The sequence below is a fragment of the Heterocephalus glaber genome, unplaced genomic scaffold (genome assembly GCF_053883595.1).
Source record: "Heterocephalus glaber isolate CG9 unplaced genomic scaffold, H.glaber_assembly_v1.0 deba00001594, whole genome shotgun sequence".
Lineage (NCBI taxonomy): Eukaryota > Metazoa > Chordata > Mammalia > Rodentia > Bathyergidae > Heterocephalus > Heterocephalus glaber.
This window is the reverse complement of record NW_028258369.1, coordinates 14,280,997-14,307,019: the sequence shown is the minus strand read 5'-3', so window position 1 is coordinate 14,307,019 and position 26,023 is coordinate 14,280,997. Positions and strand designations below refer to the sequence as shown.

The 26,023-nt window shown below is 43.9% G+C and overlaps 2 protein-coding genes across 2 annotated transcripts in view; both read left to right on the top strand.

The window, feature by feature from the left end:
- Grpr (gastrin releasing peptide receptor) overlaps positions 1-15,056 on the top strand; it is a 39,061-nt gene extending 24,005 nt beyond the window's left edge. The window contains exons 2-3 of the mRNA XM_004866112.4: positions 6,108-6,459; positions 7,802-15,056. Coding sequence (XP_004866169.1) covers positions 6,108-6,459; positions 7,802-8,191 — 742 coding nt within the window. The 3' untranslated portion in view covers positions 8,192-15,056. The remainder of the gene's footprint in view (positions 1-6,107; positions 6,460-7,801) is intronic.
- Positions 15,057-21,521: 6,465 nt separating this feature from the next.
- Mageb17 (MAGE family member B17) lies at positions 21,522-25,486 on the top strand. Its single transcript, XM_021245361.2, has 2 exons — positions 21,522-21,660; positions 23,971-25,486. Exon 2 carries the CDS (start codon positions 24,018-24,020, stop codon positions 25,026-25,028), a length of 1,011 nt encoding a protein of 336 aa, XP_021101020.1. The 5' UTR covers positions 21,522-21,660; positions 23,971-24,017; the 3' UTR covers positions 25,029-25,486.
- The last annotated feature ends 537 nt before the right edge of the window (positions 25,487-26,023 follow it).

Genomic DNA, 26,023 nt, shown 5'->3' with positions numbered 1-26,023 from the left:
ATACCTAAAATGTACCAATGATTAGAATGAATAATTGATAATGTAAAATAGGAAGAAAAGGTCCAAAGGGGTAGGGGTAGTGGGAGGGACAGGGGAAAGGAAAGAAGGGAAAGGAAAAAATGATGAGAAATGGAAAAAATGGAAATAAAGTCTTTGTAAATAGGGAAGGGTGGAGGGCGTGAAGGGAGGGCTAGGAATGGGGAAAAAATAAGAACCAAGATGCATCATGTAAAGGTACAATTCCCAATGAGAAATGTAATTGTGTTGTGTACCTAAAATGTACCAATAAAAGAATTTAATTAAAAAAAAAAAGAAGTAAGGGCTGAAATGCTCAATCCTTAACAATAAACCAACTGTCCATGTTTAAATAAAAGATACACCTTTCTGTAGGCAGAGGTTCCCGCCCGGTAGAGTGGGAGCCAGCTACTTTTCACCATGAGACATTAATCTTCTTATGTAGAGCATTGTTTAATCTTTCTAATGTTTGCATGAGAAAAGTGAAGCACAGATGGTTTCAGAAGTGAGAAAGAATTGTCTTGAGCCCCATATTATCAGAGGAATGAATTTGTCAGTCTATCCAAGAATAATTCTTACTAAATGTGTAAAAGTGAATCTTCTCTCTTTCATTTGTGAGATGTTGGAAATAAGAGACACATCCTCCAAATCCTCCAAATCATATATTACTAATCAACTAATCAGCAAGTATTTGCTGAGCCCTTAATTTAAAATAATTGTATGCAGAACAAGGGATCTGGGACATTTTTAGTGAGACAGAAAAAAGAGAAGAGAAGATGTATGCCTCTGACCTCTGGAAACTTATGAGAACATCAGGTAGGAAAAACCTACCCATAGCAAGCTAGCAAACAGTTAATTTAAAACAGTTCATAGGCCGGGGATTTAGCTCAGTGGTTCCGCCACCTGCCTCGAAAGCACAAGGACCCGAGTTTGATCCCTGGTATCAAAATAAGTAAATAAACAAACAAACAAACAAACAGTGCATAGTAAGCATAGGATGAGAAGAGTTGATACTCCTGTCATAAAATTTAGACAGGATGGGAATGCTTGACACCTATATTGGTTAGCAAAAGTTTCATCAAGATGATACTTAGGCTGGAATTTGGAAGGATTTGATTCAGACAAAAAGAAACGCTAGGCTTGAGCATGAGGAAAGGAAGGAAATAAGGAAGTGATAGAGATTTTTTAAACTGTGTATCTCTTGAGTACAACTGGAAGTTGGTAGAACATTCTTTGAGGGGGCAGCAAGTTGGGGCTGATATATGTGAAAGGGTCCTGGAAATACATCTGGTGAGAATGTTAAATGGCCATCATATCTAATTGTTCTAGATAAGGCGTTTTGGTTGCCAAAGAACAGAATCCACTCAAACTAACCCAAGGAAAATGGGGATGAGAGAATTACAATATTACAGCAGGAGATCTAGTGTACACTCAAAACTAGTTCATGGGCAGGAAGACAAGGAGCCTCCGGTGACTTCGAGCTACATTGTCCCAGCTTCTTTTCCTCTGACTCATCCTTCCTCTTCCTCTAACTCATCTACTTTGCTTATCCATCTCCTTCATGGTTAAGCTGTGGCTGCCCTGATCACTTCTTTGACATCAAGATCTTTCATTTTCAGCATCAATCCTTGGCTCACTACGTTCTTTCTTCTTTTCTGGTTAAATGTTTAAGGAAAAGAGAAACTCTTAAGTAATTGGCCAGGGAATTCATTAATTGGGTTAGGCAGAGTATCCACTCTAGTTCAACCATCAATTCCAAAACAGGAGCCACCCAGGGGTTTTCCTGTGTTGGGAGACTGAGGCAAAAGGGTCTAAACCAGAAGAGGAAATGGCCTGAAATTTTCTGGAACCATTAGACTTGCAAGAAACAGTCAGTATATTCTATATACATTTGAGAAAAGCCCAGCCTGTTTCTCTGCCTCTAGAAAGGATTTCCTCACACTTCCTTCTGAAAGAGCTGTGGGATCCTGAAAAGCATTTGTCCTAAGCTTAATGTTGATTCCACCACCTCATAAGCTTCAATTTCTCATCTGCAGAATGGAGGTAATAAAGCCCAAGTGTTGGGGTTGTCTGGACCATAAATGAGATAACATAGATGTCATTCCCTGCTTTGTACAAGACAAGGGCTTAGTAATTAGGATTGCTTTCATTTCTTTGGTATGTTATGAATATTTTTATCACAGAAAATTATTCACAATGTATTTTTGCTTACTTTAATTACACAAATGATACATGAATGTATCAATATTTTAAAGCAAACCCTAGATATATCAATCCACTGAAATATTTTACTATATGTCTTTAATAAAGTCTCTCAAGAACACATAAGTACAATACCATTATCTCATTCAACACATGAAAATGATTCCTTGATATCAGCAATGCTATGTCTATGTTGGATTTTCTTCTGTAGTCTCAATAATAACTTTCTATGTTGTTTGGTTTGGATGAAAATTCAAAGAGTCCACATATTGCATTGGGTTATGTCTTCCACATTTTGGCCCATCTGTAACTATGTTCCCTGCTTTTTTCTGACATGTATTTGTTGAAAAAAATGGGGTCATGATTGCTATAGAATTTTCCATTTCAGCATTGGGCTGATGTTCTCTTCAAGGCATCATCTAACAGATTCATCTAGCCCCATATTTCTTGAAAATTGGTACATAAATCTGGAGGTTTAATTAGGTTTAGATTCAAATGATTTTTTTTTCTGGCAAAACTGTAGAAGAAAGGTTTTCCAAGTGGTGAGTTTGAAATAGTAGCTCAACAGTTCCTATGGTATTTTGCATCTAGGAACATAAGACTCCCAAAAGAGATGACAGTAAGCTGTTCACTCTGATTTCTGACTCATGCATGAGTGAATCACCTCTACTCAGAGACTTAGTGGTACTTATGATTATTACCTGTCAGAAAATGCAGACAGAAGCCATAGTTACCATTTTATCTTTAACAAATTTATTAGTAATGTCTTCAGTTATTATGTATCTTTGGCTGAAGATGTTCACATACTTTTAATAAAAAAATTAATTCCTTGTCTGACCTACATTTGAGCTAGGAATAAAAATGTTTGAAATGGCTAATGAATAGAGAAGAAACTAGAGGAAAATGGAACTTTTGTATTCTTTTGTAATGTTTAAAATGAAAGCAAACTTGAGCACACAGAATCAGGACTGTGGTATTATTATAGATAGTTGGGTTAGGTAGAAATATTATAGGCAGTCAGATAGGGCTGGGTCCTTGAGTCAGGACAAAGGTGAAACACCACAGCTGCAGCTGGGGAGACACATCTGTTGGAGGCAGGGCCTCAAGATAAAGACAAGATGACCAGACTTGCACACCTACCGAAAGGACAAACACTGGGCCTAATGAAGTCTAGATATACATCAGCCACTCCAGTGGGTAACCAGAGACCTCTGGACCCACCACTTCCTAGGAGAATCTTTGTTCTTTCCATCCACACTTGTTACATGACTTGTTTCCCAATTGGACCACCATTACTTAAGTGACTATACTTGTAACCTTATTGGTTGATCGTGGCTGTGGCGCACATTGTACCCACATGGGTTTTGCTCTAAAAAACTCCTCTGTAAAGAGGGCTCCCTGGGCTACCTGCTCAGGTCCCCTCCCGCCTCTCAGGAGCTTTCCTATCAATAAATATCTTCCTACTCTTAACCTCCGTTGTTCCTAGAATTTGTTCTTTGATTTTTAGAGAACAAGAGCTCGGTGTTAGATCAGACATCTAACAGGTTGGGAGATATAATATTTCATATTTCATCTTCCATGTTATTTCCTGTATCAGTATCATTCTGGAATGTTGGATTTTGGGGAATGTCCAGGGTCGTGGCCCTCTGTTCCCTACCTGAGTTGAGAACACAGTTCTAGATAGAAATCAGACAGATAATGATAAAAATAATCCCTTCTATGTTTGACAAAGCTGCCTGGAGAATGTGACTTGGCCTATAGCAATAATGAACTGACAGACATTCATTTTTTTGGTTTTTTTGTTTTTGTTTTTGCGGTACCGGGGATTGAACTCAGGGCCTTGCACTTGAGAGGCAGGTGTGGTACCACTGAGCTAAATCTCGGGCCTGACACTCATCTTTTATATTACATATACCATTGTCAGGGACAATTAGATGACCACAAGCCTCCCAGAGCCCAATACACAAGCCAGATTCTTTTTTCCAAAATTGCCACTTACTAACTCACTCCCTCTTCCCTGGCAGGAGGAAGAAAGTGAGTGAGCAATCAGGGTGCATCCAAGAGTGATCTAATCAACAAGGAAACAAGTGAAAATATGGGAATTCACTGAAGTCACACTAAGAGTATCTTAAGTAGAACCCAGTTTAAATGCAGCCTTTTCAGCAATGGACAGCTTCACATTTTAGTTGGTCCCAACCATGTTAACTTCTACTCTATAGCAGCTCACATTCCACTGAGCAAATGTTTGTGGAGTGTGTGCCCATCCCAGTGCCCATGGATGCCAAGATGAAAAAAGACACACTGCCCACTAGAGGCCCGTTGTCTTGCAGTTTCCCAGACAAGTGCAAACCAGATAAGAGTGTGGCCCACTAGGCTAGGGATGAGAGGGGTTGTGCTGCTTGACTCTGGAAGAAGAGATGTGCCCAGCTGCAGGGAATTGGTTAGTTGAGAGCCTCCAGCTAATGACGGCTCTCTCTGGGTCCACTTCAGCTTTCAAGCCATGGCCATAATCTCTTGAGTGGTTTCTGCCCCATGACTGGGCCAGGCAGTAATAGAAGTCACACTATTCTTGGGGTGACCCCAGCCAAGGTGGTAGGACAAGTGGCTGGTCATTTCCACCTAAAATAGGGCTCCTCCATTGGGCAATCTATGCTCCCAAACTTCCCAGTGGCCTGGTGGAAGGTGACCAGTGGCCTCAGTTTGCTTGCTGGGACTGAGTGTTTTCCCAGGACAGGACTTTTAATGCTAAATCTGGAAAATATAAATCCAGGCCAACCAGGATGGTTGGTCACCCTCATTGGCGTGGACTTTTTTAGGTCTGCATTAAGGTCTCAGGTCTGCATTAAGGTCGACAGCTTCCTCTGCCCAATCCTCCTTCCTTCCCCCCTTTCCTTTCACAGGTATTACTCTCCAATAAACCTTTTATGCTTTGAACTGTGTCTGCTTCTCAGAATACTGGAACCAAGATAAGGGCGCAAATAGAAACCAGTAAGGACCTGAATGTGCACTTTAAGAGAAGATAAGGCTGAAGGAGAGTAGGAGGGCAAGAGAAAGATTAATTTGACAATTAGAGAGCTCCTCCTGGGGATAACATTTTCAATGGGCCATTTATTCTGCATCCTTTGAAAGAAAGAAGAGGCATATTTAAAATATATTTAATGTTTAAATTTCCTTGAATTCTATTTGAATACTCAAAATGAAAGATTTGAAAAAAACAAAACAAAACCAAGTTCCTCGTCTCGGTGTCTCTCTTTAAACAACGATGTGCTTTGTTATATCTCTGATCTAATAAGGAAAATGAAAGGAGTATGAGCTTTTCTGAGAAGTATTCTTAAAGTCATGAGCCATTGTGAATTGTACAACAGCTGGCTATAGTTCATAACAATGTATTGTATTCTTGAAAATCACAGAGGATGGATTTTAAGTGTTCTTGCTATAAAAAATATAAGTATGTGAGGTAGTGCATGCGTTAATTAGACCAATTTAGCCATTCTATAATGTATATATATTTTAAAACATAATATTGTACACGATAAATACGTACAATTTTATCCATTTAAAAATGCATAAAAATTAAAAAACATCTCTACGCTGAGGGAAAAAAGAGAAAGGGGAGAGAAAGTGCAAGAATGTAGACAGAATGTTATTGGCGGAGAAAGGGGAAGGCATCCCAGGTAGGATGAGGCAAAAGGTAAGCTTGGAGTGTCAAATTTAAGGAGGTACTCACACCAGGGTCATGTGAGTTCAGAGTCAGCGTGTTCATGAACCTGAGAGTGAGCACCTCCTTAAATATTATACCTCAGGTGTCCGACTTGCTTTACCTCAGCCCTGGCTCTGGCATCTGTAATATTAGGCAACTTCTGCAGAACGCTTCCTCTTTCTTGCTCCAGGTACAAAGCCATCGTCCGGCCAATGGATATCCAGGCGTCTCACGCCCTGATGAAGATTTGCCTCAAAGCTGCCTTGATCTGGGTCATCTCCATGCTGCTGGCTATCCCAGAAGCTGTGTTTTCTGACCTCCATCCCTTCCACGAGGACAGCACCAACAAGACCTTCATTAGCTGTGCCCCATACCCACATTCTAATGAGTTGCACCCCAAAATCCACTCCATGGCTTCCTTTCTGGTATTCTACATCATCCCACTGTCAATCATCTCTGTCTACTACTACTTCATTGCCAAAAATCTGATCCAGAGTGCTTATAATCTTCCCGTGGAAGGGAATATCCATGTCAAGAAGCAGGTGGGTGCTTAGGATCGAGTCATTTCCTCCCTGGGGATTTGGGCCCTTCATTTCTTTTGGTCCCCACTGACAAATACAGTACTTAGGTGGCCATGTCACTTGATTTTACAATGAAAGGAGGTAGGATCTGTTTCCAGATGCTTCTTTAAATTCCAATCACATTGTTTGGCTAGGAGGAGAGTTACCATATGCAAAGAAAACAGAGGGAACAGGAACATGATGTTGGTTAAAGAAAAAAGAAGTAAATTGCTTAAGAAAGGCTCACACTGATTTGAGCTCAAATCCAGACAGACTTACTCACTTACCCTCTCTGTGTCTCAGTTTTCTTATCTGTGGCATAGATCCCCATATGGTAACGTGACTGGAGGATTACAGGAGACAACATATGCAATGCCTTGCAGTGTGCACGATGCCCTCCATATGTGCCAGACCCCCATCCCCTATAGACCCCCATAATTTTACCCTTATGGTCAAGTGGTAGAAACTGGGAGTTTTGGCTTTCTTTTCTTTGTCAACTCTTCTTGCTTTTAGCTTAGAGGAAGATCTTGTGATATTCCTGATTGAAAAGTAGAATGAATAGCTGACTCACTTGGGAGTCCTCACCTTTCAAATTTTTTTGTTTTTGTCTCAATTGTCAAGGAAGAATGGTAGTTGTCAGCAAAACTGTTTCCTTCCTTGAAAGAGCTCTCAATGGCATGCACTGAACCCAAAATTCCTTAATGAGGAACAAGTTTCCCCTTGAGGTAGCAGAGGGAGTTGGGAGCAAAAGGAAATGCTCACCCCACTTTGTCTAATCTTCCTATAGAGAATAGCCCAGAAATAAATTGAGATTATACATTAATAATACTAGAGATTTACCTTGGCTTAACCAATGAGGCAGAACAAAACTGGCTGCTGTTTTGAGCATCAGAAGGAAGAAGAAATTATTTAACTGTGGAGCAAAGGAAGAAATGAAGTTCTATGGCTGATAAACTGCACTCCTGCTCTCCCGAGAAGAGGCCACTCACTAGAATTTCATTGTGTAACCCATTCAAGCATGTAATCAACTTTGCTTAAAGATCCGTTCTCAGCAGCCCGCTCTAACTCTCTTCTGCCTCGTGGCTTTCTGTTTCTTGGCTCATCCATCTGTGTGTTTTTTACCTTTTTTTCTTCTGTCTCTGTTGCTTTTCTCCCATGTAGGGTATTCTCTCTCTTCCTTCCCTGCTGAATTCCTTTTCTATGGCTTTGTGAGCTCGTGTTTGCCTCATGTTTTTCCCAGTCTGTTTCTCTGTCTGAATCTTTGGCTCCCTTTCTTGGACACCATCCCCTGGTCACCCAGTCTCCGTGTGGTTTCTCTCCTCAGATTGAGTCCCGGAAGCGGCTTGCCAAGACAGTGCTGGTGTTTGTGGGCCTCTTTGCTTTCTGCTGGCTCCCCAACCACATCATCTATCTGTACCGTTCCTACCATTACTCCGAAGTGGACACCTCCATGCTCCACTTCATCAGCAGCATCTGTGCACGCCTCCTGGCCTTCACCAACTCCTGTGTGAACCCCTTTGCCCTGTACCTGCTGAGCAAGAGCTTCAGGAAACAGTTCAACACTCAGCTCCTCTGCTGCCGGCCTGGCCTGATGAACCGGTCCCACAGCACTGGCAGAAGTACCACCTGCATGACCTCTTTCAAGAGCGCCAACCCTTCAGGGGTTACCTTCAGCCTCATCAACGGGAACATCTGCCATGAGGGGCACGTGTAGGCCGGCCTTTGGCCCTGGCCCCTGGGGGCTCCTCATTTCTCTATATGGTTGGCCAGGAGCCCTGAGCCTGTTGCCTTTGCACCCTCCAAAGACCTTTCAGAAGGCTCTGGAGTGGGGCAGGCGGGTGGGAGCAGCCCAAGGGGATCACTATTGGGTTTCAAAGTGAGCTTTTAAGGCTTACATTTCCCCTTTCATAGGCCTCACAAGCAAGTCTTACCTTCCCCAGTGAATGCTTCTTTCCTTCTTTCTTCCTTCCTTCCATTCTTCCTTCCTTTCTTTCTTTCTTTCTTTCTTTCTTTCTTTCTTTCTTTCTTTCTTTCTTTCTTTTTTGGTACGGGGATCAAACTCGGGACCTTGCGCTTGCGAGGCAAGCGGTGGCACTACTGAGCTAAATCCCCGGCCCTGTGAATGCTTCTTCTGGTGGAGAACAAACTTTCCCTTTTTTAGAAAAAGGAACAAATAGGAAGTTATTATGTTAAGCATCAAGCCCAGATACCGTATACAGCTTTGACTAATTAAATCATAGACTCTATATGAACAACTAGCTTTGTTTAGCAGAGAAACCATGCATTGACTACTTTGGGAAAGACCTCACCTTGTCACCGCTTTAAGCAGAAGCTAATACTTTAAAAACATGACTTGACATCTTTTTCAGGAATATCGCTGTACATAAACTGAGAAACAACTGTCATTTGCATTCCTAACACGAAAGCCAACCCTTTGAAAGAGCCTCCTGTATGAGAAGCAGTCCCCAAATTTATAATAATGGAAGCTAGTTTAACGTAAGACAAATCTCTAAACATTGATTTAAAAAAAAAAGATGTGACCAAAGATATAGGAGAAACACTCAACACAAAAATTGAAGGCAAAAATACAACCAAATACATAAAGATCCACGTGTGACTGTAGGGTGGTAGTATCTAACACTTTAACTTCTTTTTTTTTATTCATTATGTTTATTAGTACATTTTAACTTCTTATTCCTTGAAGTCCTGATTGCTGTTACCCAATTTTAATCTTCATGGAGCCATTTTATCATAGAGGAAATATCCGTTAGGAAAAAAAATGAGACCATGCAATCAATTCACCAAGTATTTATAAATGCATAAAGGATAGTATTTATTCTTGGTGTACAGGTTTTGAGCCAAGTGTGTTTACTTAAATTTGACTTTGTCTACTATGGTGAAGCACTGATTTTATCATAGGAAAAAAGTGATCGCGTCTGAATGGAAATGGGACCATGTTTACAATGAAGCTGTGCTTCCCTTAAAGTTTATGGGAGAAGATGAACACAATTTCAAAAGCATGTATTGCTGTCTAAATATGTATAAGAAAGGTGTGAGGGGCTTCATTTTAAGAACTGATAACAAAAAAGAGTTAAAAAACTTAAAAAACTTAAAAAGAGTGATTATGAAATAACCTATGTGCAGAAAAAGACTGGACTGAAATCTGTTTCCTTTTTCTATGTGAGTAAGATTGGTGCTGAAAAGATTGGACTGTCAGGCCGGGGATTTAGCTCAGTAGTTTTGCCGCCTGCCTCACAAGCGCAAGGTCCTGAGTTCGATCCCTGGTACCAAAAAAAAAAAAAAAAAAAAAAAAAAAAAGATTGGACTGTCTTGGTTTAGAAGCCCTGATTCACATTTTTCTTGACTCAATTCTGACAGATTGCAAACCTATAGACTCACTTTTAAATGAATCCAAATATTGCAAATGTGCCCCAATATGTATTCTTTACATCCCAAGGCAATTTTAGTTCTGACTTGCTCTCTGTGGGTGAGATAGAAACAATCAGCTCTCTCTTCCACATGAAACAGATAAAAAGATTTTGGTGTCCATTGAGGAAATGCTCGTTGTCTGTGGCGCTTTAAGAGAGGACCAAAACAGTGGCAAAGATGTGTGTTTACTGTTGAATTAGCTGGAGCAAAACCTCTTCACTTCTCCTTCCCACTTGCTCTTCTGTTCTGCAGACACCTGCTTTCCTGGTAGTCCATAGTTACATCACACAGTTTGAAAAGCAAGACAGGTAGTGTAGCTGAAAGGACCAAGATTTCTTGACATTCCAACTATGTCTCTGGCTAATATGACTTTGGTTGTCAATTTCCCTTCTCTAGACTCATTTTTCCTTCTCGAGAATAAGAAGACAGTGCTGTCCCTCTATCACTAAAATTCTCTGAGTCTCATCCTCATTTCTAGTTCTGTCTCTTTGGTTTTATTTTGTTTATTGAGACGGGGTCTCACTATGTAGTCCAGGCTGGTCTTGAATTCACTGTGTTGCCCAGGCTGGTCTCGAACTCAGAACAATCCTCCCACCTCAGCCTCTTGAGTGCTGGGATTACAGGTGTGCACCACCACGCCTGGCTTCTAGTTCTCTCTCCAAAGCATTTATGTAGCCCACTCGCTTATGGTCACCCTGCTTTTGCTTCCCTTGCAAGAGTGACTCCTTGGAAACCCTTCAACCACTATTCCCTACTCATGGGCACAGTAGCACTATGAAAGGAGACATACCATTCTATTGCTTCCAGGGACTCTTTGGAGTCATGTGCATGAATGATGCTCCTTCCATGAGCTTGCAATGTTCTGGAATTAGAGCGGAAAGAAGCACAAGGAAACGTATTGCTAAATCTTCTCATTAGTCAAAGAGTACTCTTCCTACTCATCCTTCTTCAACTTCGTGTACCTATTATCTTCAACTACTGCTCCATAACTTTGCCCTTGGCTTCCTTTAAAGCTCTTGAATATAAATCACTCCATGCCTGGTTAGTTGCTCACATACATAGTATTCTGAATACCTAGATTTCTGGCATATAGAATCTGGCCACTAGTTCACACATCCCTGATCTACCTGCTTCCAGAGCCATTTGGGGAGTAAGACTCGTCTTCGTGCCTCCTGGTTAACACTGTGGTGCAGATTGTGTGACTCCTCAGCTTCTGGAAAAAGAGCGAGAATACTGAGTGCTAGCGTAGCTGTGTGTCCTCAGGCAAATCTTGCTACTTCTTTGAGACTCTTAAGTGAAAGTGCTGGAGGAGACCTTTGCCAACTAGTGACCGAGAACCGATAAAACTAATTTTGTGAATTAACTACTGGGTTGCCTCAGATTTTCTTACTAGGAAGGACTTAATTGGGCCCTTATCTAGGGGAATCAAAGTTTTATTTCACCTCAAAAACCTAAAACCTCACGAGTGAGACCCAAGACCCACGTACTGTCACCTCTCAGCAGGGCAGAGCGTGACAAGGGCTGGGACTGACATTTCACGCCTGGCTTCCAAACATAATCATGTTTAGTGCTTATGTCTTCGGTGAGGGAAAAAAAAATCAATTTTTGCTGTGGAAAGCCATCTGTGTTTATTCAATTGACAGATACTACCTTTCAATCTATCTTAAATTGAGCCTCCCTGAGGCAGGCAGCTCAACCGTGATAGATTAAGCAATAAACAAAGCAGGCTTCCCACCGACGGCTGCAGCCGATGGGGAAGGTGCAGCTGCTGTTGGGAGCGAGATTGCACAGCAAGATGATCCTTCCTGCGCAGTGCAAACAGGGCCCCTCCCTGTTGATGATTTTATGATTCCCCATAAACATGAATGGCTAAACGCTGTTCTTCTGGCTGCTCTCATGCCCCCACTGAAACTGGCTTGCTGCCTCATTAACAAGCCCTGGGTTTCCCTCTTTGTCCCCCAAACAATTGGTTTCCTCTTGGAGGATGGAGAACCCTTAGGTAAATAAACTATTTAGAGGAGGCTGCAGATGAACCAAGCTTGTCTTGTGAAAATCCACAATGAATAGAAGTAAATGAACTCCACTCTACAGCATGTACATATTCGAGTTCTAAAGTCCTTGTTTGTGCCAGCAGTAGCAGTTGGTCATTGGTTTCCGAGTCTCTTCACACTTCAGATGGTTTCCGGTAAGAGATAGCTTGGTTTGGGTATGATATGTTGAATGGCACCTCATCTGTGGACTAAAAGGTGGCTTTGTCGCCTTTCCAGGAAGCCAGATAGATAACAAGCACCCCCAGGGAACCTGACTATGTGAGTGTTGCATGAATAACATCCATTTTTATAGTGGTAAAATTGGAGGGATACAAACTTTCTTGTGCCCCTCCCATTAGGAGGAGGCTAGAGTTGGAAGAATAAGTTAGAATTAGCCCTAGGATTCTGCAGGGAATGGAGCACATTTGTCTAATTTTAACAACATTTTCATGAAGTGGATTATTAGCTAAAAACAGGAATTCTTCACTCTTTGGACCAAGCTCTCTGTGGGATTTATTCAATGAAAGCAAACTTTCACATGCTTTACTTGATTCTGTACCTGGATGGTCATTCCAGTCCCACCCGGGAACCATGCCACCACATCGCAAATATTGTGCGCTCTCTTCCTATAACTCTGGCCTCCAAAGAGGCCCTTTGTTAGGTGATGATGGGACAAGCATTAGTTCCAGCTAAATATATCCAGAGCAATCAACAAATAAGACACTGAGAACAAATTTTTCTAAAACCTCACATCAGTAATGCATTCAGTGGAATTTAAATAATTTTTTTAAAGTTTCAATGAGGCACATATATTAAATTGAAGAGCCTCTGGGTCAGAATATTACATGTCCATGATTAATTCAAAAGAATACATTGCATTCCCCTAGTGTTCGCGGTCTATAAAGCACTGTTGCACTCATTACATCTGATCCAAGCCTCCTCCCCCGCTGGCCAAAGAGCTGCTTTACATCCTTTACTATGGGCATCTATAAATATTAAATTCACTTACTAGTGACCATTAGATTAAAAGGCCCATGAAACTATGAGCCCAAAACCTGAAACCGTCAATCTTAGAGCATATTTGATTTACGAAAAGGCAATTTCATCTAGTTCAATTTAATCCGATTTCATTTTGTTCTGTTATGCTTTATTCTCACGGCCCATTTTGGGACATGGAAGAACAGTGCTGATCATTGCCTCCCAGTTTACAGGATATTCTGCTGCCCCCAGAAGTGAGTCTGTTTAACTTGGCACAAGGGAGGAACAGAGTCATCATTGGCTGCAAGAGAGGCATGTTAGTGGGAACAATATTCCATGTCACAGTGAAATGGAAGGCCCAGAAGGGTGGGATCCTTGGGAGCAAAAACACAGGCCACAAAATGTGTTGCATTTGTCCCAAACCTGCATGGAGTCCTGTGGCTCTGGACATACTGGGATGGAAATGACTCAATTTTACCAAGCACCATCGTGCAAAGTGCAACACTGGACATATAAAGTGGCGGCTCAGGAAGATTACTTAGTGATCCTAAGGTCACATGGCATAGTTGAAAGGTACAATATAAATGTGAAGCTGACTCGAGTCCACATCCATACTATTGCTCAGCACTGCTTTGCAAACTTAGCCTGTGAGAGAAACTCAGTTAACAGTACCTAATAGAAAACTCTGTTCCTTACTCTACGTTTGGTCCAGCTGCCTGGGCCAGTGATGGAGTCCAAGAATACACACACAACATGCATCCAAACACAGAGGTTAGGGACTTCTTGAAGGCGAGGCTGAAAAGCAGTACCACATTGCTGAGTGGGAAAGTACAGTTGTTTGTACCCTCAGCCCATGCAGAGACTCGAGTCAGTGATGAGCAGAAGCCTTGGGGAAAATTTTCCACTTGTGACTAATTGAAGAGAGAAACAAAACTTGGTGAAGGACTAAAAGAGAGGACCCACGTAAAAGCAGTCCTTCTCTGAATCAGGATTAGCTGGAGAAAAAGTGTCAGGAAAAGGTGGAGTTGCCATGTGGATGGTTTTGTGGGACCTGGGGACCCAGGCTACGTGAATATTTTCTAATAGAAAATACCTCTTGGACTAGGGTGCCAGGTGAGGAACTCAGGTACGGAATTAGGAATCTGAGTGCCCAGCCCTGGGTGCCCTGTTACTGACCAGATACTACCCTCTCTCTGCCTTCTGTGAGTCCATATGTTTCTAGATGATAAGATGTATTTCTCCTCCAAATTCAAAATTCATTCCCAGAGTCATACAGTGATAAGAAAAGACTCTCATAATTTTATGGTCTTTAAAAAGAATCATTTTAATAAGACCTCATGCATTCAAGACCTCACTAAGTCTCAGAGAACTCAGGACTTCAGTATTTAAGTAAGGAACATTATATAATTTGGGCCTCTTGTAAATGCAAATTTTTCATCACTTTGCTTCAATTTTAGCTACTGACATTGACAATGCACTTGCAACACTAAAGAAGTAAAACTGATTCTCTTTTACAAATTTTTGCTGTAATCTGGGTTTTACTGATTTGAATATGCCCTTTCTTGTATTCAAGTTGCTAGGGTTTGGGGGGTAGGATTTGTTGAAACAGTCAGTTCGATGAGTTGTAAAAATACATGGCACAGACGTCTTTAATGTCATCTTATGTCTTGTTTTGAATATATTTTGTAAAGTATAATTGTATGTGTTACTATTAACTATAAATATTTATTGTGTTGAAAAATGTACTCTGTTAAATAACTCAGAACAAGTTCCAGGTGTAAATAGTGTCATGACTTGGCTTTGCCTAGACTCCGTGGACAAATGAGTTATTTATAAGAAATTCAAAATATTAATATGAATGATTCAGATCCTTTAAATATGCAAACCTAACTGTGTGGCCATGTAAAATGCTATCAAAGCGTGCCCTTGGATTTAATATTTAGTTTTCAAGAAATGCTTCCAATACTTCTATCACATTGTATGTGGTCTATATGACATTAGGTCAAATCCAGTGTAGTAAGCTGAATGTTTGCATCATAGAAGATAAGAAATTGGTGTCATTCCTTAATATAATAAAGCATAATTTATGAAACAGACCAATGCATGTATCTAATGTTCAATAAAAAATAACTGTTGCATGAATGTGCTCTGTGGCTATGTGTCCCTCATTTCCTGGATGCCTTGGGCTGTCTACTTCAGAATCAGTTGGGCTGCTTGTTGCAATACACCGATTCTCCAATCTTCTATTGACTTGGAACACCTGAAGTCTACATTTAAAAATCAGCATCCCAGGTGATTCGTCAGAACTAAAGTTTTATTTTGTTTGGTTAGATTTTTTTAAGTATGTATTTACCTTTTGAATAAGTAAGCTATTCTTATGGTTCAAAGTCAAAAGCATGGAAATTTATCCAGTGAAAAGTTATTCAACGGTCATTGTCCCTTATCCTCAAAATTTTCAGCACCCATCACCACCTTTCTGCAGTTGGTGACCACTGTTATGCTGTTATAAGTTCCTTCCTGTGGACACTAGGACATTCTTTACACATCTGCAAATAAAAACAGATATGCATTTTCTTGCCTTCTGCCACTATTTTACAGGAATGGTAGCATATTCATTGTTTTACCCCTTTATTTTACTACATACCATATAGTGAAGATCTTTCTATACCAGTATATAAAGTGCTTTCTCATACTTTCTTGCACCTGCATAATACATCCTAATTTATTTACCCATCCTCTTTGATGAACATTTAGGTTGTTTCAATATTTTGCTATAATCAACCATGTCACAATGAATAACACATATCATTTCATGCATGAGCAAATATTGCTGTAGGAAAAATCCTGAACGTTGAATTGTAGAAATAAAGACTATATGCTTTTGTAATTTTGATAGTCATTCTAAATTACTTTCCTTAGGACTTGAATACTAAATTTTGAAAGCCCCAGCTTTGAGGATTATGCTAAGAATCAGAGAGCAGGAAAGCTTTTAAAACTTATGAATCAGAGTGAGGAAATCTGGCTGATAGTTCCAGATGTTTAGCCTACTCCCTATCTGAATGCTACTTTTGTTTCTTTCCATCTAGCCAACTATTTATTGTGGGAAAAAAAAAGGAACAGACTGGAAGGTGGGATTTTGAAAGACAGTGAGGACAAATGGCACTTACTTCATGAACTATTTCACTCACGCCTGAGGGATCAATGGTCAGGAAGCAAATTCTTTCTCCCTCTGTCACTAGTCCCACTATATGAAGTCTGTGCAGTGATTTAGGCAGAGATCAAGTCTTCGGGAATATGTAAAATACTCAAGAGCAAACATAAGGCAGCACCAGAAATACCACAGTCCTGAAGTTGCGAATAAAGGAGCGCTATGGTTTGAGAGTAGCCCAAGGCCTCGTGTGTTGAAACTTCATCCCTGCTGAGAAGTAATAAGAGGATGGAAATGTAATCCAGCTGTGATATTCAGAGATGGGGCCTTGGGGGACAGTAAGGATTACATGAGGCCTTCAGGGTGGAGCCCCCATGACTGAATCCCAGTGGCTTTATGAGAAGAGGGAAAGAGAACAGAACACACACACACACACACACACACACACACACTCCCTGTCTCTTGCCATATGATCTCTTACTCCCCTTTGGACTCTGGCATCAAAAAGGCTATCACCCTTGACCTTGGACTTCCAGAAGCATGAGCTAAAATAAATCTCTTATCCTTATGACACTCAAGCTATGATATTGTTATTGGCAATAGAAAATGCACTAACACAAGGAGGTTGACAGGCAAGAAATAGCACAGCTTCAGTGAACGCATATAGCAGCTGTCAAAGCTCCCTGTTCCCAAGCAAGAAGAGGTAACACCAGGGCTGCCTCTCAGATGCAGTCAACAAACCCCTTGGGGTGGTACACTGACAGCTGTGCAGAGGGGCACCTGAGTGCAGTGCTGTGTGTAACCACCACCATGGGGTCATCTAGGGAGAAGACCCTCTTCCCCCAGGTATCTTATCACCCCCCCACACTCTACCCTCTTGATTTGCAGCATGTCCAACTGTCAAGATTTTAAACAGTCAAAGGTGGTCATAACTGTGCCTGAAGTGGACCTTGCGTCTCTGGTTTTTGTGGATTAGATGGAACGATGGACAAGCAGAAATCCTGAAGATATTCAGAATTAAAAAGCCAAACTGACATTTATAGTTTGTCCACACTAATTGCTCAGAGATCCTTCTGAGGCCCAAGTGAGTTTTTCTAGTAGGAAGCATGGACTTTCTTTGTAAGCATTCTGCGTACCATATCAGAAAAGAAAGCTTTATTCATGCAGACTGTAATATGGAAAATTTAATATTCTCTTAGATTATCGAAGTTGGAAGGCACCCCAGAGAATACCCAGACACACCCTCTTATTTCACAAATGAAAAAGTTAAAGGAAAATGCCATAATTTGTGTCTCTGCTCAGTTATCAGAATTTAGAAAATGAAAACTAATTGGCTTGGATATGATGTCAACGAAGTGGGCAGAAAGTCACCAGTCCTTTCTGCCAGAGGGAAGGCAAGTTGAGGCAGGTCTAGGTTGTAATGCACCAGGCACCCTTTCTGGGCTCAACAGTGCTAAACAATGGCTTTTAATATGAGAGAGAGAGCACTACATCTTGTCAAGGAAACAACACAAAAGCTAGCTCCTGCCCCTTGAGCTGTGCTCAATATTATAAAGACGAATGTTTATAGCAGCACAACTGAGAATAGCTAATTTAGGAAATCAGCCAGTAGACCCAGCAACAGATGATCAGATGACAAAAATGTGGCATATATACAACAATAGAGTACTACTCAGCCCTAAGGAAGGATAAATTTAAGTCATTTGTAGGAAAATGGATGCACCTTGAGACCATATTGCTAAGTGAAATACATAAGACACAGGGGGTTAAATATCACATGGTTTCTCTTATATGAGAAACCCAAAATATAAATAATTTAAAGAGCAAAATGAAAGACAGATAATAGGAAACACGGAGGTCGATCTTGAGACAGTGAGGGGATCTGAGGATGGGGGATGGCGAGAGGCAAAAGGGGAAGAAAAGTCAAAATGACGACGCAGCGTGCATAGATACCAGTTCCCCAAGATGCATGCGATCACTGTGGATCACGAACATATACTAATAGAAAAAGGAAATTTAAAAAGAGAAAGCAGCTTAGGTACAATGTAACAAAACCAGTACAGCTATGTTCCAATAAATCAGTATTTGCAAAAACAAGAGCAGGCTAAATGTAGCTTGAAAGTTGTAGTTTGCTGATCCCTGCATGAAGCTAATATAACTCCTCTGATTTTCTGGGGTTTTTACAAGTCCTTTCTTTCTTCCTTTCTTCCTTCCTTCTTTTCTGTTTTTGGTGGTACCAGGGATTGAATTTAGGAGCTTGCGCCTCCCAGGCAGGCGAAATGCGGCTGAGCCACATCCCTGGCCCACCTTCCTTTTTTTCTTCCTTCTTCCTTTCCTTTCTTTCCTCCTTGCATCTTTCCTTCCTTCCTGCTTTTGTTCTTGCTTTCTTTTCTGTCCCTCGTTTCGATTACGGTGCCCGAACTAATGAGAGAAAAGCAGAAAATGCCCTTTCTGGAGCCCTGCCTTGTCAGTTTCTCACAACCACAGCCTACAGCACCAGCCACCAAAGTGAAGCAGGAAGAGCTAAAGCTCATTGATTCTGCCTTTTAGGCAACTATTAATATTTATCTTACTTATAATTCCCAGTAGAACTGTCAAACCACGAGATTGGCGGGGGGGGGGGGGGGTTGTAAAAAGAATCAAGATGTACCTGTACTAACTCCCCAGGATGAATGTAATCATTATGTGCTAATAAAATTTTAAAAAGATGGTATCTTCTGCAAATAGAAACCCCCCCCCAAAACTGCTCTTTGTGGTGCGCAGACTCACTGGCCAACAGCGAAGCTGCTTTCCCGTGCCAGGACGGGTTTTCCAGCTGTACCTGAGTCCCTGCTCCAGGGCCGTGGGCCTCTGAGTGTCTCGAGAAGGTTAATGAGGAGCAAGCAACTGAACAGAGGTCAGCCTCGGTCAAGAGGCAGCTGTCCAATTAGCGAAGCCAAACAGCAGGAACGTGCAATGACTGGCAGCACCAACTAACACTGCCCTCATTTGCCATCCTAAAAAAGATTACGGCCACTGCAGACAAGAGAGAAAGGGGCCGTGGCTCCTGGGCCTCTCACCACAGAGCGGTGACTGCTCTGAGAGCTGCTTAATGCACATCCCAGGGAGTGGTCAACCCCACCGAAGGGATTCACTTTAATTAGGAAATATTCTGGGGAAAGCCATAGAAAGACTTTTTTTTTTTTTTTTTTTTTTTTGCCAGTAGCTGATTTAAAATAAAACTACTCCCATCCTGTCCCACTCATCCCAGTCTGAGGCAGATCTGTGTCTCTTCATTCACTTGTCCTTTCCTTATTCCACACTGTATCTCCAGTAATGAGAAGATAGACACTGTATAAAAACTACTGGCTGGGAATCCATACCCAGAGCAGTAAGAATAGCAAAATAAATGAGAGGTATGAGTAATAAAAAGGAAGAGATGATCTATGGTGACCAGACTCATCTACACATGCAAAGTCAGCTCACCTGAAAAGACAGGCCTCACAAAAATCATGTGGCTCTGCCATTGTTCTGTAGAAAGTGAATTTCTTAGAGTAGAAGTTACCACTGAGGCTAAGTCTGGGTGGTGAAGAGGACTAGATCAGCTGGCCTTGACAGTCTCCTGGCTGTCCTGGGCCCCCTGCCTTGGGATACAGTTTCTTCATCTGCCACCATGCCTCGGGCAAGGAACTATGCTCTGTGAGGTTTGTAGTGAGGAAACTGCTCAACCATTTACAGGTATCTGGCATTTCCCAGGAAACTTTTAAACAACGGGACAGGAACCAAGATGTGGGGCCCTGCATAGGAAAAGGAGGGAGACCACATCCCAGAATGTAGGGGTCCCAGGCACCAACCTATTGCTGTTTTCAGATCTTGATAGCCACAGGCACAGCTGTGAGACTGAGCACCCCAGTTATCCTTCGGGTCCTCAGAAACATGAGAGGCTTGATCAAAGGAGGATAAACCCAAGTCAGGAGAGGAAGGACTTTGAGCATCTGATAGATATCCAGGTGACAATCCCAGAGGATGAATCGGGGAAGAACCCAGCCAGAAGAGTGAGATCCCATAGGACTCCCCACATACACAAACACACACACTCTGGCCATCAGCCCTTGGAGGTCTGGGACAGTTGGGCTGGATTTGACTCATCTTGGCTCCAGCTTTGTGGTCCCAGGAACATTATGGCTTCACTCTGAGGTGATCAGCTTGAGTCTACTGAGGGAAGAGTCTCAAGACTAGTGGGATAAGGAGGTGGGAAATCTTAGGAGGAAGGAGAGAACCACCTGTCCGGAAGCACCATGAACTCCCAGTTCCCCCACCCCTATTGGATCCTGTCCCCCTGTGATCTAAGAAATCCAGTCAGAATTGTCAGGTTGAGACCTAGGATGTCTCAAGGAGAGGAGGGTCTTCATCTAAAGAGGGCACCCTCCCAGGTAGGTAGAAAGTGGAGCCCCACTAGGTGATAGGAGTCAAGGTAGGTATCCTGAGTGACATGAGGGAACCACCACCAGAAGACAGGATCACACATTCCCAACACGCTAGTTTTAGTCTTACCAGGTGGAGAAGAATGCTCCTTATTTCTGCCTGGAAGTATAAGGAGGGAAATGATTATCAAAGAGTTTAGCTGAAGGAGATCTAGACTGTAATCGGAGCCAGTGGGGTTCCTGAGGATGAAAGAGAGGGTCTTTCTCCCAAGAAAGGTGACCACAGCCCTATCCCTCATCCTCAGGACTGGAGTCCCAGGCAAGGGTAGTCAGATGTAAGGTCTCCCGAATTCTCCAGCTGAGGAGGTGCAGAGGGTTGATGTTGGTCGTCTGAGTTCAATAGAAGGAAACATCCCAGGCATGGATGAAGGGGTTCTGTGGGGCTACATGGAGTCCCGCTCCTGTGGGCTGTCCAGAAGTCTTCAAGAGACCCTGAAGTCTTGGCCAGATATGGCTCACTTTGCTCTCTACTTTGCAAGTTTCAGGAAGGTGAAGACATGAGGGGGGCAATATTTAGTCAGTGCAATTCCAGGGTTGCTCAGGTAGCAAGGTAAGGGTCCTGGATGTGGGCTGAAGGGGCCACCTTACCCTTAGGGAAGGGGACACAACAAAGTTCTGCCCTGGCATTAGCACTGAGAGACCCACAGCAAGGCTGTTAGGTTTACATGTCCATAAGGCCATCCTGGAGGGGACAGCCTTGGTCTAAGTGTGACAGCACCAGTTGTGCTGAGAGAGAAGTTCTGGGCCCTAACTGAAGCCTAAGAAGAACCGGACTATTAATGTGGGGCCTCATTTCTCAAAAGAGGTGTCCGATCGGAATCCCTCTCTTTCTGCCAGCCCTGGGAACCCTAGGCAGGGGTGGCCAGATGTGGTAGGTACAAGCTTCAACTCTAGTAACTCGAGGAAGCCACAGCCTGAGTGGCTGATGGTGACCCTGCAGTGGAAAGCAAAGTTTCAGGGTCGGATTGATACTCGTGGGGTGCCGTAGATGCCCGCCCCGTGCCCCGCAGCCTTGCCCGGATGTAGTTCGCTTGCTTCCTTCCTCTTGAAGTTACCGGACAGCGAACACGTAGGTCTAAGCGGTGGGACCTCAAGTCAGTGACCAGGAAGGCTTCGGGACTGCTCAGGTGTCAAGGTAAGGACTATGAATGTGGACGGAAGGGATCACCCTCACATGGCCAGGGGATGGGTCACGGCTTGCGCCACCGTGTTGCTGTCCCTCCCCCCTCGCACCCCAACTGCCACCCGCATGGCTGCCGCTGCCGCTGCCGCCTTTGTCACAGGAGACCCTGGGGAAGCTGTGGCTTTGACTTCTGGCTGCAGGACCTCTGAAAGCAGACAGCTTAGTATAAACGGGTAGCAGGGTGAAAGAGACCTAGGGCCCCGGCAGGAGTGAGAACCCTGAATGCTAATGGGACTTCTCAAAAGAGGGAGCCAAGGCCAGGTGTGGTGGCACATGCTTGTCATCCCAGTACTCAGGAGGCTGAGGCAGGAGGATCACTGCAAGTTCGAGGCCACCCTGGGCTACATAGCAAGACCCTGTCTCAAAATAAATAGAAATAAAGAGGAGCCAACTAGAGCCAGGCTCCTGCTATCAAGATGGGGAGATCTCTGGCAAGTATGGCCAGATGTGGCATGCCTAGACTTACCCCCCGGCAACTCCGGAGGTGAAGGCTGTCATCTGGACCTGGCTGACTTGGTCCTAGGAGTGAAGAGTTGGAGGTCTTACCCTGAGTCAAGGTTGGAACCCATGGTAGACAGCAGAAGGGTCCCACAGAGCCCCACTCCTGCTGTGTGGCACTGTCCTCCCTATCAGTCTTTTTTTGTTTTTGTTTTGTGTTGTTTTGTTTTCTAAGATAGGATCTTGCTATGTACTTCAGGCTGGGTTTGAACTCACTGTGTAGCCCAGGCTGGCCTTGAACTCGAAGCAATCCTCCTGCCTCAACCTCCTGAATGCTGGGATTACAGGCGTACACCACACGCCCATCTATCCCTGTCAGTCTTGAAAGGATGTGGTTTACCCTGAGCTTCCAACCCTTGAGTTCCTGTTTAAGCAAGGACCTTGGTATGAGGAACATGGTCTCGGGTCAGCTGAGGATAGAATCCCAGGACTGGTCAGGTACCAGGGTGAAGACCCTGAGTTAGAAAATGGGGACCTTTTGGCTCCCACTGGAGAGAGCTGAACTGAGCTCCGCCCCTTAGGTTAGCCCTGGAAGGTCCAGCTGACAGGCTCAAGGGCCCTGACTTCAGCCTTTGCGTTTCAGTAGATAAGGATCTTGGCTTAAGGACTGGCTGCCCCAGCTCAGCAGAGAGAGCAGTCTCAGTCTCTTTGGGGATCAAAGGTAAAGATCTTATATGAGGAAGCCTCATAGTCTCACCTCTGCTGTAGGCCAGGGGAAGCCATGGGCAGAGCTGTTAGGATGAGATGACCCCTCATTTTCTGAAGGAGAGGTGGTATGTCAGAAAGATGGACTCATTGCACTGATGGGTGAGGCCCCATTCACCAGGAGACAGTGCTAAGAGGGGTCAAGGTGAGAATGCTTCGTGAGATGAGGGAACCCCTCCCGGCTAGAAGTAGCCATGTAGAGCCCACACCTCCTGTCATATCTGGGAGCCCCAGGCATATTGACTTGGTGATACACACTCATTTCCTCTCAGGGGATCTCAGGGAGGCAGCGAACTTTGGGTTCAAGGGGACTGCTTCAGGTTGGAGGACTCAGGTGGGTTGAGGGACAAGTCCCATATCCTGGCTGAGTGAGCACTAACAGGGCCACCAACCCCAGGACATCAAGAGACACCAGGAGTCCAGATCTTGCTACCAATCCAAGGAGACCATGAGCAGGGTGGTCGGTCAGAGGTGATCCATGCTGTCTTCATCTTTTCAGGAAGTGGAGGACCTTGACCTGAAGGAAGAGGCCTTAGATGAACAGAGGGTGCTTTACAGGTTGGGCCAGGACCCTGAAAAGCATGGCGACCCCTACCCCATATTAGCAGAGACCACAGAATCTCTTCCTGTGGTAGCTCTGGGAGGCCCCAGGCATAGATGTCAGGCCAAGGCTTCCTGGGTTTCTCTTCAGGTGAAACAGGGAAGTGAGTGGTTCCAGACGGGGCTGGTTTACAGTTTAAGGTCCCCTGTTGCCTCCTCCACACGGTCCACAGAGGGGGCTGATGGGGAGAATAGGAGCCTTGTGGCATCCTAGAGCAGGGCTCTCGAGGACGCCTGCACAGGGCCCTTTTTTTTGTCTTATTCATATATGTTTGTCATACATAATGAATGCATTCATCTCGGGGAGTTGGGACATGTATAGATCGCATCTTAGTCCTTGTCACTGCCCCTCCCCCTCGCCATCCATTGCTAGGTCCCCTTCCCAACTGCAAAGGGTACACTTCCCACAGGGGCCTTCTTAAAGCACGGGGCTCACACCCCCTTGTCCTCCACCTCCAGGTGCCTACGGCCGTGCCCTCCTGCTGCAGTTCCTGCACACAGCCACCATGCCTCGTGGTCAGAAGAGTAAGCTCCGTGCCCGTGAGAAACGCCGCCAGGTCCGAGAGGAGGGTCAGGGTCTCCAGGGTGCTCAATCCCCTGCAGTGGAAGAAGGAAAGTCACCTTCCTTGTCCTCTGCTGGTCAGGAGAGTGCTTCCCCCAGCATCTGTGCTGCAGGCGGTCCCCAGGGGCCGCAGGGAGCCCAAGCCGCCAGCTCTTCTGCTGCAGCTCTGAGCTCGGATAAAGGTGCCAGTCACGCAGAGGAGCAAAGCCTGGGCCTCATCAGCCTATCCGCCCTGGAGAAGGCCAAAAAAGATCCTCTGGGCAGGGTGGTGAACATGCTGATGCACTTTCTGCTATACAAGTACAAGATGAAAGAGCTCATTGTGAAGGCAGATATGCTGAAAGTCATCGACAGAAAGTATAAGAAGCACTTCCCCGAAATCCTCCAGAAAGCCACTGATCGCATGGAGCTGATGTTTGGCCTTGACCTGAAGGAAATAGGCCCCACTGGTCACTCCTATATCGTCATCAGCAAGATGAGCCTTTCCAGCGAAGGAAGTGGGAGTGAAGACAGGGGCTTTCCCAAGAATGGGCTCCTGATGCCGCTCCTGGCTGTGATCTTCATGAATGACAACTGTGCCACCGAGCTGGCTGTGTGGGAGATCCTGAATATGTTGGGGGTGTATGATGGCAAGAGGCACTTCGTCTTTGGGGAGCCCAGGAAGTTCATCACCAAAGATCTGGTGCGGGAAGAGTACCTGGTGTACCGCCAGATTGCAGGTAGTGATCCTCCCTGCTACGAGTTCCTGTGGGGTCCCAGAGCCTATGCTGAAACCAGCAAGATGCAAGTCCTAGAGTTTTTGGCCAAGCTCAGTAATACGGTTCCCAGTTATTTCCAGTCCCAGTATGAGGAAGCCCTGAGAGAAGAGGAGGCAAGGGCCCAAGCCAGAATTGCAGCCAGAGCTAGCAGAGCTCTTGCCACCAAGGCCAGGGCCAGCAGATCCTCCCAGCATTAGTGTGAGCTCGGGGCCAGTCTCAGTTGCAAGTAGTGGGGAGCAAGGTGGGGGGCTTGGGGGACCAAGGTGAATATTTTGTGTTTCTGTTATTCATAAGTACTTGTGGATTTATGTCCTATTTTCTGTTTTTCCATTGCACTGTTTTTTAAAGAGTTTATTTAGATTTAGGATCTAAGTTTATGAAAGATATGGATCACCTGTTCCTGTTTACTAAGTTTACTATATTGTAAAATAAATTGAAAAGCTTAAGGACCTCTGTTGTTACCCAGTACAAGAAAACACAGCATTGGAATAGAGATTTTAAAACGTAAGAGAACCCCAAAGAGAAGTAGTTGGGATCATAACATGGTGAAGAAAAGTAAAAAGAGGTCAATTCCTGGTTTGTCTTACTTTGTTTAGTCTTTTAGTAAATTTAAAAGATATGTACCTGGATTTGTTTAGCTTATTTAAGAATGTGGAAGGAATTAAATCATCATAAATGAGAACTTGTGTTCCCTGCCTCTTTTGTTCTCCAAAGCATCTGCTCTCTGAAAGGATTCATGCTGGTTATAGGGAGACACCCAGAGATGGACAGAGGGGAGGGAAGGAAGGGAAAAGGGATAAAAAAGAAAAGGAATTAAGATGTGTTCTGTACATGTACCAATTCCCCACAGGGAATGTACACATTATATGCTACAAACACACAGTAGTCCCTGCCAATGCCATTTTAGAGTCCCAGGATCAGCTGTCATGAGAAGAAAATGGTGAGTGATGCTATGAAACTGAAAGACAGCAAAAGGAAGGAAGGAAGAGGGAGGAGGTTCCAGACTGGAGCAAGCCTGTGTTGATGTCCCGGGACAAGGCAGGTTGGCAGTGTGGGAAGCTACCTTTCCCCTGAGGGAGGGAGTTGAAGTCAGCTGGCAACGAGGGTAGAGGAAGCTGGTAAGCAGGACCAGACTTTACGAGGCCGGGTCGGAGTGGAGAGAGCACGACTGCAACAGAGAACTGCTCATCTC